This window comes from Acomys minous, assembly GCF_964271855.1.
Source record: "Acomys minous genome assembly, chromosome: 7".
In the NCBI taxonomy this organism is placed as follows: Eukaryota; Metazoa; Chordata; class Mammalia; order Rodentia; family Muridae; genus Acomys; species Acomys minous.
In genome coordinates, this window is record NC_140488.1 from 95,905,285 (window position 1) to 95,923,755 (window position 18,471).

Sequence of the window (18,471 nt, forward strand, 5' to 3'; positions counted from 1 at the left end):
AAGTACTAAAAGATCAGACACTCCCCCAGATTTCTCAAGGGTTATTCTGTAGAAGTTAATGGGTTGATCATTCATGGGTTGATACCAGACAGGGACCAGACAAATATCAATTAGTTTAAGAAATAATCAATAGGCTGCTTGCCAAACTAGAAACCCACTTACCTGCTCTCTCGCTCACTACAATCTATAAAAAGTTCTTTCCTACTTGTGCTCAGGACTCACACTTGCTCCGCTGTGTGGGTGATAGCGTGGGCCCAGCTTAAGCTGAACAATCAATAAATAAGACCCTTGTGTGTTGGCATCAGAATTGGCTCCTAGTGTTGATCGGGGTTTCATTGAAGCCCGGCACAACACTGGAGTGTCCAGAGCCCAACAGCGGTCCAGGGGAAGTCAAGGGGACCCTAGGCAGCTTCTGAAACAATGATCACTACTTCATGCAAAATCATACAGTATATTTCTGCAAGTTTTCTCTGAGAAAACAGCAAAAATACTTTTTTTTTCTCCTTCAATACTTTTCAGGGGTATTAGGTAGTGGCTGTTCATAAATGGAGAGGCTTCTCTTCTTCAAGAGAAATTAACACAGGGTTGTCCTTTTAAAACTAGCACAGAGCTGAGAGTGTAGCTCAGTGGTAGACAGCTTGCCTAGCATGCTTAAGGCACTGATGCCCATCCCCAGCACTGCAGTGAAAGAGGAAGAGAGGGAGGGAGGAAGCAGAGGAGCGAGGAAGGAAAAAAAAAAAAGAAGGAGACAGGAAGTGAGGGAGGGGAATAAAAAGACAGAGGACAGAGGAATGCTGTACTGATTTCTGGGAAGCAGCCCCTATGGAATTCTGAATGTTAAGGAATCCATCTTGGGAAGTGAACAAAGGCTATGGGGGTCTTCACTGCTAGACAGGTTTTCTCCCTGCCTACTTGAGGGAGGTAGCTAGAGACCAGAAGGCTGCTCTGGGTATAGCCACAAAGATGGAGAAGGAGCTGGTGGCAGGAACAGAACGGCTTCCTTAGTTTGCAAGTACTCAGCAAAGCTAGAAACCTCCACCAAGGCAACTGCTCCTGTGCCCTGCAGAGTATTAGCCAAGGAATAGTCACCGTCAATCCACCATCATCCACGCCAAGGCTCCTTCTGCAGTGCCGGGGAACGAGACCTGAATACAGTTCCTCTGATTTGTCTTCCTGTTCAAAGTGTGTTCTCTACTCTGAGATTCAAATACAAAACATACTTCAAGTGATGTAAGGGGGAAAATTACCTTGTGTTTAATTGATGGCAAAGTATCCACCAATTTCTGCAGTTCCTTATGATGTTTACCTAGCTAAAAAAAAAACATAATAAAGAAGAAATATTACATACAATGGCCATCTCACTGTAGAAATTCAAATAGAATATGAATCAAAATTAACCACCTGGTGGTTACATGTAAACAAACCACACGACTGAAACTAGATTTCAGCTGGTAATTACAAATATTATAAACATCACTAAATTAAATTAGACTCCGAACAAAATAAACAGGCTGTTTGCTGATCAGCATGTCTACAGAGAAAAGTGCTTCCTGCTCCCATTAAGTATCATTTCTTATACTGAAATTTAAGTTGGGGAAACTATAAATTACCCTGAATTTTCACTACCAAGGGTCTTATCTCATAACCTGGGCTGGTCTCGAACTCTTGATCCTCTCATCTCAACCTCCCAAATGAAGCACATTTCAAGTGCTCACTTGCCCCAGATGGCTGTGTCTACCTTATTTGGCTGTGTCTATTTAAAAGATTGGTTTTATTTTTTTTATTTTTATGCATGTCTGTGTGTCTGTGTAGGGGATATGTGTATGTGTGAACAGATGTTCATAGAGGTCAGAAGGGGGGATTGCAGCCACTGACACTGGAGTTGCAGGCAGCTGAGAGTAGCCTGATGTCTGTGCTGGGAAGTGAGTATCAGTCTTCTACCAGACCAGCAAGCACTCTAAACTGCTGTGCCATAGCTCTAGACCCTAGACTATAATTTTATACCATTTGAAATATACTCACAATAGTTTTTTGTTTTAACCACTGTTTATTTTCACCATATATATAAACACTATGTACTCCTGAGTACTGAAATTAAAGGTGTATGCCACCCTACTTGGCCTAGTGTATACACACACAAACAGTGTGTGTATATGGAAATATCACAAGAAAAATATATATCATAAACTTATCCATTCCCCTCCTTCCTCTTCTTCTCTCCTATTGATCCCAAAATTCTCTCTCTCTCTCTCTCTCTCTCTCTCTCTCTCTCTCTCTCTCTCTCTCTCTCTCTCTCCCCTGACTGTTCTGGAACTCACTCTGTAGACCAGGCTGTTCTCAAGCTCAGAAATTCTCCTGCCTCTGCCTCCTAAGTGCTGGGATTAAAGCATGTGCCACCACCATTTTTTTTAACGTTTAAGTGTATATGTGTAAAGTTAGTGTGCATATGAATGAAGGCATCCTATACCTCTGGAGTTGGAGTTATAGACGGTAATAAATTGGTGGATGTAGGTGCTGGGAACTGAACTGGGGTCCTCTACATGACTAGCACATGTTATTAACTACTAAGCAACCTCTACAGATCTTCCTTCTTTTAATTCCAAATTTTTAATAATAGCTTATAATGCTCTCCTTTCTCTGTTTTGAAATTTTTAATAATTTATTACAGTTTATGTGCATTGGTGTTTTGCCTGCATGTACATATGTGTGAGGGTGTCAATGCCATGGAACTGTAGTTAGAGACAGTTGTGAGCTGCCACATGGGTGCTGGGAATTGAACCAGGGTCTCTGAAGGAGCAGTCGGCACTCTTAACCACTGAGCTGTCTCTCCAGCCCCATAATGTTCTCTCTTTTCAGTATAAGATATAATATATCATTTGAACTTGGTGAAGATGATTGTTTGTTTGTTTGTTTGTTTGTTTGTTTGAGGCAGGGTCTGTCTCTATAGTCCTGCCTGGTCTGGAACTCATTATATAGACCAGGCTAGCTTGAAACTCACAAATGTTCTGCTTGCCTCTGCCTCCCCAGTGCTGGGATTAAGGGTAAACCGCCACTCCCAGCTTGACTTTTTGTTCTTACCTTTAAAAACACACCTATCACAGCCAAACCATTTTCTTCCAGTGCTGCATCCTCAAAAGTTTCAAATTTGACTGCATTCCAATGTACCAAGTGCAGCTGAAACAACAGAGAAGCAGGTTTATACATGACCATGTAGGACTGCTCCCAAATAAACTGGCAGCCTCATCCAACATGCAACATTTAATCTTGTTTCATCACCCAAAATAGAGCCACTGAGAGAACTATATGACAGTCTGGTGTGAAATGAGATCCACATAAAGAATGGGAAGAAGACATCATGGCAAGAAGAGCAGTATTACTTTGGAAGAGAGGGATTTGTTAGGGGAGAAAAAATAAAATTCACATAGTAAAGTAACTTCGCAGGGAGGGATCAACATTTCTTCATTCCCACCCTGATTTGCATGAAATACTAATATCCTAACTCCATTTGCATCTAAAGGAGAGAAGATGTTTATATTAAGAGAAACACATTCTCCCTGTGAAAATGAGATGGGAGCTAAAGACAAATTTCGTCTTGGAGGGATGATCACTTAAAGTGTTTTCATTTTTAGCATCACATTTGAAACTAAATTAAGGGGAAAGATGCAAGAAGAAATTCTATTTGCAAGGAGCAATTCTATTTGCAAGGAGCAATTCTATTTCCTGGTGCTCTGCTTGCATTTCCATAGCAATCATTCTTCCCCACCATTCTCAAACCACTACTCTGTCTTCCCAGAGCGCCCCAAACGCACCATTTCAAGGTCCTTTAGCTTTCCCCTCTCCTGAGGAGGAACCCAACGGCAAGTTCTGGTGCTTCAGCATTTTGCTTTCTGAACCCTTTGGTAATCTTCCTGTTCCCTTCTCTTTCTTTTGCCACAGCCTTCTCTTAGGCTCCCACTATTTCCACTTGGATTGATCCAGCCTTGCAGCTCTACAGTAGCTTATGGCTTCAGGAATGACTGTACTGAGCTCAGAATTCAGAAAGAATGCAGTTCTTGTTTTTAAAATATTTATTTATTCTATTTTATGTAGATGAGTGTTTTGCCTGAATATCTGTCTGTCTGTGTATCATGTATGTGCCTGATGCCTGTTGGGGCCAGAAAAGGGCACCAGATACCCTGGATCTGGAGTTATAAATGGCACCAGGTGCGTGCTGGGAACTGAGCCCAGGTCTTCTGTAAGAGCAGTAAGTGCTCTTAACTGCTGCCTGATCTCTCCAGCCCCAGAATTCAGTTTTATCATCTTACAGTTTATTTCATGTATGCTATTTAGAATGGATAGTTTTTACATGTGTAAGATAGGAAGGCACAGTATATCCCTGGATAAGAAAAACAGGATTTAAATCATCACCTGAGACTTCTTGATCATTCACTTGAACTAGAAACCTCAGAATTATCAGAATTATCCCCACTTTGCTACACCCATCATTCTGTGGGACTTTTAAAAAACATACCTCTGCTGTTTGAGCCAGATGTAAAGACCTTTAATCTCAGCACTTGGGAGGCAGAGACAGGAGGATCTCTGTGAGTTCAAAGCCAACCTGGTCTGCATAGTGAGTCCAGGACAGCCAAGACTACAGAAAGACCCTATCTTGAAAAAAAAAAGAATGAAAGGAAAAGAAACGTACCTCTGCTGGGTAGCATTTGCTATCCACGGTGTGCTCAGAGCCCCAAGCATCAATGGCCCCCCAGTGAAAATGGAACTGCTTCAGTCGATAGCTGTGTTCCAAGGGTCCTCCCTCAATCACTGAAATGACACATCCAGCAATTCAGGGAATGTGGGGGAAAGGTAGGCCTTGTCCTTGAATCATTTGGCATATACAATATCATATACATAAATATAAGACTTATTTTCACAGTATAAATACATGTATAAAGTTACAGCCAAATAATATCAAGATTGAATCACATACTAAGCCACAGGCAAAAGTTAAAGGTTAGAGTTCATCTTATTCTAATTAATTAGACACAAGGTCTCCTGTGTCCCAGGCTGGCCTCAAGCTTACTCTATAGCCAGGATGACCTTGAACCTGATCTCTTAAGCACTGGCATTACAGCTTGACTTATTTTTGCTTATGTGGTTGAGCCCAGTTTCCCATTGTGTGAAATTAAACACAAATTTCTCATTGTATTTAGCCAATTCAATTGGATAAAACTAAACTATGCAGACAAAAGATATTATTACAAAAAATTTAATTAATTTAGGCCAGCCTTCCCTCAAACTTAGAATTACCCTGCCTCAGCCTCCTGAATGCTGGCTTTATTTATTTTTAATTAATTAATTAATTAATTTTTGGTTTTTCTTTTTTTTATTTTTTTATTTTTTATTTTTCTCCTTTATTAATTTATTCTTGTTACATCTCAATGGTTATCCCATCCCTTGTATCCTCCCATTCTTCCCTCCCTCCCATTTTCCCCTTATTCCCCTCCCCTATGACTGTTCCTGAGGAGGATTACCTCCCCCTGTATATGTTCATAGTGTATCAAGTCTCTTTAATTTTTGGTTTTTCAAGACAGGGTTTCTCTGTGTTACCTTGGCTGTCCTGAACTCACTTTGCAGACCAGCCTGACCTTGAACTCACAGCAATCAAGACGTGCACCACCAGCCTGCCTGAGTGCTGGCTTTAAAAGTGAGTTCTACCACATTCCTTCTTCTTGAAAAGAAAGAGTGATTAATTATGGCTGGATGTGATGGTGCACGCCCTTAATCCCAGCACTTGGGAGGCAGAGGAAGGTGGACAGATGTGAGTTCTAGGCCGGCCTGGTCTACAAAGTGAGTCTAGGACAGCCAAGGCTACACAGAGAAACCCTGTCTTGGGAAAAAAAAAGGTACATTTTCAAGATCTAGTCCACAGCATGGTGACCATAGTGGGTAGTAGTCCTTATTCCAAGTGTCTTAAAAGAATAGGTTTTAAATGTTCTCACCACAAATAAATGGTATTTTGTTTAAACTAATTTTTTTTTTGGAAATCAGTACAGTATAAGAATATTCAGATGAAAAAACATCTAGAAGTTAGTCCTACTGGTTGTGGCTTAGCATATCTTTAATCCCAGCACTCTGGAGGCCGAGGCAGGCAGATCTCTGTGAGTACAAGGCCAGCCTGGTTTACAAAGCTTGCTTTATGCCAGTCAAGGCTACATGGTAAGACTTGGTTTCTCAAGAGGGAAAAAAGTCACTTCTTCCTTCAGCTTTGAGCTATACCGATCCCCACCCCTAACTGTGCTAAAGCATCATCAGGCCTTCATCTCTTCCACCTCATTAGAAGTACATGGCCAAGCTAATCCAACAGCACTACAAGCATCCATCTCATGCACCTTAATGATCTTCAGAGTTTACTGTGCTATCTGTTGCAACTTATGTGCACAAATGATGGAGTCTGGCAATCCCAAGGACCAACTACACTGTATCTTACTAGCCTCTGAAGTTTTCTCACATATTTCTTCTTCAAAAAAATGGTTTTACCTTTAATCCTAGCACTCTAGAGGCAGAGGCAGGTGAACCTCTATGGCCCCATATGACAAAAAGTGGGAGATGGGGCAAAAGACATTTTCATTAAGAGACAGGTAAAGTCACAAAGGATGAGTTTTCTTTGGAGGGTGTGGTGATATAGAGTTAAGAGCATGATACTACAAAGAACTGAAATAAAAATGGCCCTTCCCCTAAAACAAATGACTTTAAAAAAATAGGGTTTTATGTAGTAGAGGCTGTCTTTCAAATCACTCTGTAACAGAGGATGACCTTGGACTTCTGACCCTCCTGCCCTCCACCTCCCAAGTGCTGAGATTACCCATTGGTGCCACCAGGCCTGTTTTTTAATGTGCTGCTGATGTTAGCACCCAGGGTTTGGGCATACTAGACAAGCATTCTACCAAGTGAACCACATGCCCAGCCCCGTTTTTCTAAATCTCTAATTTTCTAAACTGTGAACATGGTTTTATCAAATACTGAATCTGATCTTTTGAATGAAATTGAAGTTCTAGTCCCCAAGTAACCAGGGCAGAGAAAGGGACCAGTTTTTCCTCTCCATTCCCTAGGACAGCACTGATATATTCTGGACCTTGATTGTGTGTTTCCTCCAAAGATGTTGGCAAAGCAGAGAGATGTTACCAATTCAGTGACTATGAGGGGAATGAGGGGCAAAACTGGTCTTGGTATGTTTCGATTCACCACATAGCATTGGTTTACACCATATTAAATACGTTTTAAAATTCAAATACCAAAAGTTAAAGCTGGGCAAGTTCAGGACTGGGACAATAACTCAATATTTAAAGTGCTTGTACCCAAGTATGAGGATGAGAGTTTGAATTCCCAGAACGTTAAGTGTGAGATGGGTAAATGAACAAGGTGACCTACCTGTAATTCCAGCCTAGGAAGGCAGAGACCCCAAGAACAAGGTAGTAGCAAGCTCTGGCTTTGATTGAGAGAGCAATCAATAGGGAGGAAGAACAACTGAGGATGACCCCTGACATCAACCTTAGGCTTCCACCTGTACATCTGCTATGCATGAGTATACAAAACACATGCATACCATACACACACAAACATGGAAACAGGAAAACTATTAAAGTTTTAATGGACTATTAAAGTTAAAATGGACAATTTTAAGCAAATATAGCACATTTTCAGCCTGATTTGAATTAGTGAGACTCTCCTGGTCATGATGGGCACACAATCTCACTGGGCAGCAGGCTGGGTGGGTGAAAAAACTGCCCTCTTGAAGTAGGTCCATGCATCCTCCACTGCTGCTGTTTCCCCCCAACTCTGTCAGCCCTACTAATTCTCATTGGCTCCCTGAACTGTAGATATAATCACATTTGTGGTCTGTGCGCACAAAGAAGTTAGAGAACCAGCATTGGCTCTAGCATTTACTAAGTTACAAAATCCTTAGTGTGTGCTTAGCATAACATCTCTGTAAACTGTATAACTGGGAGAGGCAAGGCAGAGAAGTGTTATAACACACAATATGGTTGAGAGGATGTACCCTGAAGGAAAAGAACTGTGCTTTGAACCAGTTGGCTACGCGTCACTGAGACCCAACAGGCAAGGAGTTAGATACCAGGTAACCAAGGAAACAGCAGCTGTATGTTGGGAGTTGTGTCTGTTGGATGGGGGAGAGGGGGTGAAATGTGAGGAAACCAATGAACTGAAACTATACACTGGGAGCTTAGCTCCCTATGGTTCTGAATGTCCCTTTGTAGCTTAAACATCCTTGAAGCTACAGTTAGGTTTGTCCTCCTGCATCAAAACCCCAGGCCACAGGAAATAATGGGACTGACTTCTAACCCTGCCTGCCTGCCTGCCTCCTTGCTTGCTAAGCCTGATAAACGTCTTCAGTTGCCAAACCCGCTCACTAGCAAAGAGTCTGCTTACACGCTCCAGGCTTCATAGAGTATCACTTGCACTCTGAGTTTTTAGAAAGAGACTTATTTTTATTTTTTGTGTATGAGTGTTTTGCCTGTGTGTACGTTATGTACACCACATGTAAATCTGCTGCCCACGGAGTTCAGAAGAGGGTGTTAGATCCCCTGTACTGGAGTTATGGATAGTTGCGCGTCACCATGTAGGTGCCACGAACTGAACCCAGATCCTCTGGAAGAGCCATAAGCACTCTTACTAGCTGGGCCAGAGCTCTAGCCATAAATTGTGGTTTTGACACCCCTTTTAAGAGGATAATTGGAAGAAATACCCCAAAAGGGAGATCTGACCCACTGCTATTTGAGAATATGCCACGCACAACATAAATATTGATTAAAACGTCTTTTAAAATTTAGTGTAGTGCCTTTGGCCCATCTTGGCTTGCCTCATTGTCTTCTAAGTGTATGGTTTGCTTTACTTTGCTTAAATAAGCTTCTGCCTGAACCATCTGCATCTCATCTGAATTCTTTCCTTTGCAAAGACAATACTGAAGGAGAAGCCTTACCTGGTGACATCATTTGCCACATGTGCTGGCAAATTCTAACTTGATGCCCAGGAACCTCTATCCCTGGGTACTGGAACTATTGTATGATCCCCTCGCCTGGGTGTGAGTTGGGACTCATGGCTTGTTTTTAAGCGAGGAAGTGGCATGGTTCTCTTTAGGGCTTAGGTTACAACAAAGACTGTCTCTCAATCCTGTTTGCCCTCCCTGACTTTTCTCACATGCTTGTTTCTCACATGCTTGTTTGCAAAGCTTCATGAAGCCTGCTGTCATGTGTTACCTGGTCCTCTGAGAAAGTCTTCAGGCCAAGAAAAGGAGGTAGCCTCTAGCTATCGCCATTTGAGCTTTGCAAAAGAATCTTTTGCCTAAGGAGCCTTGAGATGAAACTGCACACATGATGATACTTGTTTACAGCCCTATGAGGAAATCAGGTGTAGAGTACCCAGCTAAGCTGTGTCAAGATTTTCAGTCTACCTGCATGGTCTGTACAGGTTTCCCCAACCCAGCTCTTGCTACACCTCTGAACTTGCCCCATACCACCTCCTTCTTATACCTGACACACAGTACTGTTTGGTTTCAGGCATCCCTGGGTCCCTACCTCCTGCAAGGCCTTGCTGGCTTGCCCCGCCCTCTACCCTGAATTCCCTAGCCCAGGGGCAGGGATTCCCCTCTCCCAGACGCTCTTCACTATATAATCCAGATGGTTTTTGTTTCTCTCTCTCTCTCCTCTGCCTTCCTCTCTCTTTACCTCTACTGTCTCCTTCTCTCTTTCCTGTCTCTGCAAATGGTTGCTCCCCCTCTCTCCCTCCCTCCCTGTGCATGGTGGCCAAGACCAGCTTGCAATAAACCTGCTTTTATATACCATAACTGTGTTTTGCCATTAGCTCATTCTGTTATTTCAGCCCAAGTACAAACATCACACAACTTCACACGTCTGTTAACATGTAGATCCCCTACGTGTCACCTCCTCCAGGAAGCCATCTCCTCTGTCACAGCTCTTACTACTCGACAGTGGCAGCACCTCTTCTATGGTCTGTCTCACACCCTCTTCCTGCTTCTCTTTTGAGTGCCTGCCATAACTTTGACCCTATGCTGAAGCCTTCAAGGACAGGAGACATTCTCAAGAGAGATACTTGTGCCCCTCCTGCAGTTAGAGAAAAAGAACTCTGGTGGGCCTGCTCTGGGATCTTTGTTTTGTTTTGTTTTGTTTTTCAAGACAGAGTTTCTCTGTGTAGCCTTGGCTGTCCTAGACTCCCTTTGTAGACCAGGTTGGCCTCGAACTCAGGAAGATCCGCCTGCCTCTGCCTCCCATGAGTGCTGAGATTAAAGGTATGTGCCACCATGCCTGGCTCTGGGATGGGGTCTTATTACCCTTCCCAAACAAGTGCACACACTTTTGGTCTGGACTGAAATAAAAACTGTCTCTGTAGCCTCTTCAACAAATGGGCCTGGATAATACTCACATGTAGAAGAATGACGGTAGATCCATTTTACCCTGTATAAATGTCAACACCACAGCAGGCATGGTAGTGTATGCCTGTGATCCTGACATTCAAGAGGTAGAGGCAGAAGAATCAGGAAGTCAAGGCTACATGAGACCCAACCTCAAACAAATACGCACCCTTGCCCTTAAATCAACTCCAAATAGATTAAAGATAGTAATTTAAGACCTTAGGGGTCTGGAGAGATGGCTCAGTGGTTAAGAACACTGATTTCTCTTCCAGAGGACCAAGTTTGATTCCCAACACCTACATGGTGGTTCATAATCATCTGTAACTCCACAACCGGGAGATCTGATGCCCTCTTATGACCCATACGGGCAGTGAACACACATAATGCAAAGATGCTTATAGGCTAAACACGAATATGCATAAAATAACAATTTTTAAATTAAAAATTCCTTGAGTTGTGTGTGTGTGTGTGTGTGTGTGTGTGTGTGTGTGTGTGTGTGTTTTCAGCCATAAAGAGTAAGAAAATGATGGCATCTTCTGGAAAATAAGGGGGTGTAAATCTTGAAATAAGCCAGACTCAGAAAGACAAGTAATCTTGTTTTCTCTCAGTTATGGATACTATTTTTATAGACATATAAAACCATATGTGTGTATATATACATATATATGGCATTATATATGTGGTATATATATGTGGTATGTATATATGTGGTATATGTATGTGATATATATGATATGCATACACACATGAGGCATGAAAGCACAAGGGAAAGTGGGGTAAAGAAGAAAAGTAGCAGGAGAGAGGACAAAGGATGGGATATACAAATCACTATGCTTAAAATACATGATGTACTTTAAAATTATGTTTATGAAACTTAATGTTATGTCCAATGAATAAATAAGAATGAAAAGAAAAGGTGTCTCTTGCTACAGAGGTTGGACGCAACCTGGAACGGCCAGTTCAACCACCCGCCCCCCAAAGGAAAACATCCGCCTCTTTTCATCATGCCAGAGTTTAGCAGAGTCTTCTTTCATGTTTTTCTTGGCTCATCTAATTGAACCTTTGTCACTTCTGTTGCTCCTTCCAAAGAACCACTTTTTCTTTCTTTCCTTCTTTAAGATTTTATTTATAGATCTCATTATAGATGGTTATGAGCCACCATGTGGTTCCTGGGAATTAAACCAGTAGAAGAGCAGCCAGTGCTCTTAACCTCTAAGCCATCTCTCCAGCCCAAGAAACACTTTTCACCTATGAATTTCCTTCCAAACACTCCATTTAGCTGCATCTTATAAGGTCTGGCAAGATGTTTTAAGTTACATACCTTCCCTGGCCCCTTTTCCTTCACTGTATCTTACAACATACTCTGCACCAGCATTTCTTAGGGCATTTTCATTTTGTATTGTATTTTAAAAATCATAAATTAGATTTCCCCCTTAGAACTGTTCCTTGCTTTTCTTCATTTATAGGATATCTTTGCCTTCTTTTATTATTTTCCTTATTTTTTATGCTCAGTTGCTCTATTTTTACCCCTCTTTTGAGTGATATGGATTTTTTTTTAACAGGATGAAGAAATAACAATGAAGAATAAGCAGGAACTAAGAGGCAGTCAGTCACTGAAAGGAAAAAAAAGAGGGAGATAGAAAGTTAGGTACTTATTAGAGATTGATTGTGTTCTATAGGAGATAATAATCAAGCACTATAAAGATGTTGTCATTTGTAGTCCTTTACAAGAAAGTGAAAAATAAGTAACTTCTCTAGAAATGTTCTTGCATATTTATAAAAACAAATACAACAAAATGGTATGACTGACTCCGAGAGATCAACTCACTCAGGGAAACTGCAGAGGGATTTTAGCTAGATGGCTCTAAGGTGCCTGAACATCTTCTGTGATGAAAACATGAGTCAGTTGTTACCATCTGAGATTCCCCTTGCAAATGAACAGAATAAGACTTCTTAAAGCTACAGTTCAAAAGAAAAGACTAACAAAAACAAAAACAAAAATCAAACAAACAACAACAGGTACTGAAGCCAGGTTGTGACACAAGTGCAATACCAGCACTCGAGAGGCAGAGGCTGGAGGATCAAGGACGTGAAGGTTACATGAGACTCAGTCTCATGAACAACAAGAACAACGACAAAAAATTAAAAACTAAAACTAAAACAAAACCACAGCTGTTTAACTCTGAACCTTCTTGGCCTTAACACTTTGGGCTAAGAAAAACCACTGAACTGCTTCCTAAGATTCCCAGCTCAACACAGTGATGATAGCTGTCCACAGGCTAAGTCTACAGGGGTTTTCAAAGCTGACCAACACCCTAGGATCTGCAGAAGAAAGGACAGGTTACCAGGAGCTGGCCTGTGACTACGCTCTGAAGGGACTTCGTGGTGTATCCAGAGTGAGTGTGTGAGGGTAGGCACCCACAGCGAGGTCTGCCCATTAGTTTACAGCAATAACAGTAGAGCTCCAGCATAGTCAAGGTGTACCTAAGGATTAAGTTTGCAGTTTTGAATTTTTCTGGAATTCTTACACATGGAGTAATATGCGCTTCAAGTTGAAATGGGAACAGACTTTAGAGTTTGGGGGAAATTATGAAAAAAAAAAAGAAGTCCACAAATCTGTAAGGAAAAGGAGAAAAAATTCTTTCTTAGTTTGAGACATGTTAAGTAACATGTTCAGGATTTGGAGGACTGTGTCATATTATAAAGAGCAAAGCAGATCAGGGTAGAATAGAAGACAATGGCGTATGTGGAGACATTTTAGTCCATAAGCACAGGTTGGGATACATCCTGAATCATAGCAGAGAAGAGACAGCAGAGATGCTAGGAGGAGGATAACAAGACAGGGGAGAGGGAACAAAGAAAAAAGGGAGGGAGGAAAGGAGGGAAGAAGAGAGAGGGAGAGAGAGAGAGAGAGAGAGAGAGAGAGAGAGAGAGAGAGAGAGAGAGAGAGAGAGAGAGATCTGTTTATAGTCCAAGAAGCTAAAGAGGCCAGAGCACCATTTCTAAGCACCAAAGAATTACAGGAAAAGGTAAAATAAAACAAAGAAAGAGCTGAAAGTTGCAGACCAGCTAAATATGCCTATGCTTTTAAGTTACACATCTTTTACCGTATACACATTTTACCATCACTGTTATGGACTCACATCATTTTCATGAGAAAAAGCTATTTTCTTTGAGCTCAGGAACTGTCATTGTCAGTTCTAATGGTATCTAATGCCTCCTAATCTTCATGTATGGTGGTGCTCTGTGCATTATAGGACAGTGAGCACCATCCCTGGTCCTGAATCTCTAAACGCTACTTGTGTTCCCATTCCCCACTAGTTAAAATATCCAAAAACTACAGGGTTTCCTGAGAATCCCAAGTCCAGGGACCGGGGGAGGGGAAGAAGGAACAACAAGGAGGATAATGCCAAACCTGACCCCAATTGAGAACCACTACATTAGCTATACTATTTTGAATAATAATTGTTTCTGAGTAATCATTATTAGATATCATTAACTTCACAGTGTTTTGTTTTGTTTGAGAAGGGATCTTACCATGAAGCCATGGCTGGCCTGGACCTCACTATGTAGACCAGACTGGCCTTGAACTCAGAGACAAAACTTCTGTCTCCAAGTACTGGGCGTAAACGTGTGTGACATCATACCTGGCAAAACTAAGTAATACTCTTTAACAAAACTAGCATGACATAAGTTTCTTATTTCTCTAATATGTGGCACATCTTAACTCATTAAAGCTTACACATAAATATTATTTTTGCCCCATTTCAGGAATATTGCAATCTAACAAGTTAAATGTGATTAATAATACTTCTATGTAATATGATGATTCAGGTAAAGTCGTCAAGTTGAGGAAACTTTGTACACACTGAATAAATACATATAAAATAAATTTCTAGCAAAGTTACACTTCACATATTCCCTTCTATACTGATTATAAAAATTATGTGTAAGTATAAAAACATTTTTTATATATATATATATATATATATATATATATATATATATATTCAAAAAACTAAAACCAGTGAGTTTCACATCAGTGTTAATAAAGGGGTTACTAGTACCACGGAGACTGCCTGGTGTACCCTATTTTGATAAAACATAGTTCTTTTCACTATATAAATGACTACCTGATCTTGCCTTTACCTGATTTATCTGTAGAATCTTCAAATTCCACGAGGAAAGAGTACCCATTATTCCAGATGTGGAGGCAGGTGGCCGGGTCATATGAGATGGTGAGTGGTTTTAAGCCAGGGTCATAAACACTGTCCCTCCATCGGATGTTGATCGGTGACTGCCGATCACCCGCAGGAACAAGGTCCAAGTTCTCCCAGAGTGGTGGTACTAGAGAAAAGGAAGTCCGGGCAGTTAGCAAAAACAACCACTACCTAGCATTGTACCACACAGGAGACCATCTCATTTGGGAAGAAAGCAGCTCATAATTTCAGAAATCAACCATTCATTCGGGGCCTTAATCAATTGTATAAAGCAGATCAGGGCAGGCCAGAGAGCACCTTGTTCAGGGAGCCTTCACTCTGTCATCTCATAAAACCAACCCTTCCCAGACTGTCTGCTAATGTGATCTGAAGCCAGTGCCATCGGTTCTGTGGAATCAGCAAAATACATGAAGACTAGAGTGTAGAAACAGACTTCATAAGTGGTGCTCTTTGTTTCGTGTCAAAGTCATGAACTCCAACCACCTAAACTGGTTTCAAATACAAAGTGAAGTGAACTTTCAAGGAAAGACTTTTTCTCAACAAAGGATCCAGGTTTACAACTGTTGGAAAGCAAACTTTAATTCAGGATTGTCAGTCTTCAGTTGATTGGCTGGTGCAGCCTGCCTCCTTAAAAATGATTGTGCCACATAAGTGTGCATGCCAGGTTAACCTCTAGAAACAACTGTGAGGACTAAGCAGCCACCCTAAAGGCCTGGACAGACACCAGCATTGCTGAGGCCCTTCAAGTTTACAGTTTGTCACAAGGATATGGGCATGATCTATCAGAATAGATACATATAGTTTGTCCAAAACACATACTGACTATATGTCTTATGCTGGTCCCTCTTCCATAGAGCCAAGCCCAGGTCTTTGAAGCAATAAATATCAGCAGACTTGCTGATGACAGCACAGAGAGACCTGTTCAGCCACATAGAAATGATGAACAGAACCCACACCTATCAATTTTGTGTGGTCTCTCTGGTCCTACTTGATGGCAGCATGCTTAAGAATTTAGATTCTTAGATCCATATTTATCACCGGCAAATCAAGGCCAATTAAAGACCTTAACATAAAATGAGATACAGCGGCTAGAAGGATGGGTCAGAGGTTAAGGGCACTGTCTGCTCTTCTAAAGGTCCGGAGTGCAATTCTCAGTAACCAGGTGGTAGTTCACAACCATTTCTAATGAGATCTGGTGCTCTCTTCTGGTGTACACATGGACATGCAAGCAGAACACTGTATAAATAATACATAAATAAATCTTAAGAAATAAATAAATACACTGGTTCAGATACACTGAACCTGATAGAAGAGAAAGTGGGGGAATGACGTTGAATGCACTGGAACAGGACTTTTTGACTAGAACACCATTAATACCAGCACTAAGATCAACAATTAATTAATGGGACTCATGAAACTGAAAAGCTTCTGTAAGGCAAAGGACGCCATTATTAGGACAAGGCAGCAGCCTAAAGAATGGGAAAAGTGGGAAAAGGTTTTTTTAACCAACTATTTATCCAATAGAGGACTAATATGCAAAATATATAAAGAACTCAAGAAACTAGATATCAAAAAACCAAATAACCCAGTTTAAAAATGGGGTACAGATCTAAACACAGAATTTTCAATAGCAGAAATTAAAATGACTGGAAAACACTTGAAACATTCAACATCCTTAGCCTTCATGGAAATGCAAATCAAAACTACTTTGAGATTTCATCTTACACGGTCAGAATGGCTAAGATCAGTAACACAAGTGAATGTTCCTGCTGGCAAGGACGGAGAGTGAGAGGACCATTTCTCCGTTGCTGGTGAAAGTGCAAACTTATATAGCCACTGTGGAAATCAGAGTGGCAGTTCCTCAGGAAGGTGGGAATCCATCTACCTCAGGGTGTATCCACCTCAGGATCTGGCTACATCCAAAGGATGCTTCATCCTACAACAGAGACACTTGCTGCTCTATTCATAATATCCAGAAACAGGAAACAATCTATATGCCATTCAACAGAAGAATAGATAATATTATTCAACTGTTAAAAAAAAGAAATCATGAAATGGATAGAACTAGGGAAAAAACATCCTGAATGAGGTAATCAAAACATAGAAAGACAAATATGGTATGTATTTGCTTATGTGGATATTATCTGTTAAGTCAATGATAACCAAGCTACAATCCATAGAACCAGAGAGGTTATGGAGTTGGGGGGACAGATAGATTTCTCCAGGAAAGGGAAATAGAATAGATAGTTATGGATGAAGAAGGGGTTAGAACAGGAGGATCAAGGCGGGGGAAAGAGGAATGAGGGAGGAAATATCGGGAGAGAGAGCTAAAATTGAGGGCCATTTGAGCGGTAATATAGACACCTAATACAGTAGAAGCTTCCTAAAATATATACATATATGAAGGTGATCTAAATGATATTGTCATAAATGAGGAAAACAAAGCCCCACCTGGACATCTCTTGTCACCAAATGAAGCTTCCCGTACTGGGAATGGGTTACATCTAACTGAGTAATTGGTCAAATATATATGTATGCATATACATATATGTGTGTGTATATATAGTTTTCTCTATTTTAACCTACAGGTCCTTTGAATATATATTCTGACTTACAGCTTACTGGGTTTTTTTAAGAGTTAATTTATTTATTATGTATACAGTGCTCTGCCTGTATGTACACCTGCAGGCCAGAAGAGAGCATCATATCAGATTACAAATGGTTGTTAGCCACCGTGTGGTTGCTGGGAATTGAACTCAGGACCTTGGGAAGAGCAATCAGTGCTCTTAACCTCTGAGCCATCTCTCCAGCCCCCAGTTTATTGTTTTATAGGAATTCTAAGTGTGTGAATGAATAGGTCTCTGCATCTATATCTGTTTCTTGTACCTTTTCTTGGGCTCTTTCCCTTCTGTTTGTTTTGTGTCCAATTCCAATGTCTTAGTTTTTATTATTATATTATAATGTCTTAGAAGCCTGTTTGTTTTCTAGCTTGATCTACATAGTGAGTTCCAGGACAGCCAGGGCTATATAGAAAGACTTTCAAAAAAAAAAAAAAGCTAGCCCTGCCCCTCACCAGCTGTAGCACTCTGCAAAGTGGACCCTGCACCTCTCCTGGACAGCATAGCATAGCTGACCCTGGTGGTGAGGGTGTAGGTGATCTGGCCCTGAGGCCCAGAGTACAGAAGAGCTGGCTCTACCACTGTCTGCTATGAAGTGGCATGGGTGAGGTTAATGGCCCCCTTGCTCCTCTTGCCACCTGTAACAGTTGGGGGAGCTGGTCCGGGGGTCATGAGACCTGGGGTCATGAAAGCAGATGACCTGGCCCTGCCCCTCACCAACTGTAGCACTCAGGACAGCAGGCCCTGTACCTCACCTGGGCAGCATAGTAGGACTTGCTCTGGTGAAGGGGGCACAGGTGAGCCGGCCCTAAATGTGAGCGTGTGGGAGAGCTGGCCCCACCACTAGTCTGCTGTGAAGTGGAGTGGGTATGTGGTAATGCCCTCTCCCCTCACCACATGCTGTAGTCAGGAGAGCTGGCCCTAGGCCATGAGAGCAGGAGAGCTAGACCTGACCCTTCACTGGCTGTAGCACTTAGGAGAGCAGACCCTGCACCTTGCCTAGGCAACACAGCTGGTCCTGATGGCAAAGGCATGGGTGAGCCAGCACTTAGGGTGTGAGAGTAGGAGCTGGTCCAGTCCCCTGCAGGCTGCAGCACTTGGGAGAGAAGGCCCAGCATGTTAACTAGGCAGCACAGTGGAGCTGGCTCTGGAGGCATGGATGTGGGTGAGTTGGCCCTGAGGGCATGAGAGCAGGAGAGCTGGCCCT

At 41.8% G+C, this 18,471-nt stretch overlaps 1 protein-coding gene across 2 annotated transcripts in view; it reads right to left on the bottom strand.

The window, feature by feature from the left end:
- CA5B (carbonic anhydrase 5B) overlaps nucleotides 1-18,471 on the bottom strand; it is a 49,437-nt gene that overhangs the window by 8,951 nt on the left and 22,015 nt on the right. For both annotated transcript variants that reach the window (XM_084789273.1, XM_084789274.1), the window contains exons 3-6: nucleotides 14,576-14,773; nucleotides 4,685-4,803; nucleotides 3,079-3,174; nucleotides 1,248-1,310 (exon numbers count right to left, since the gene is read on the bottom strand). In XM_084789273.1, the coding sequence (XP_084645399.1) occupies nucleotides 1,248-1,310; nucleotides 3,079-3,174; nucleotides 4,685-4,803; nucleotides 14,576-14,773 (476 nt within the window). The remainder of the gene's footprint in view (nucleotides 1-1,247; nucleotides 1,311-3,078; nucleotides 3,175-4,684; nucleotides 4,804-14,575; nucleotides 14,774-18,471) is intronic.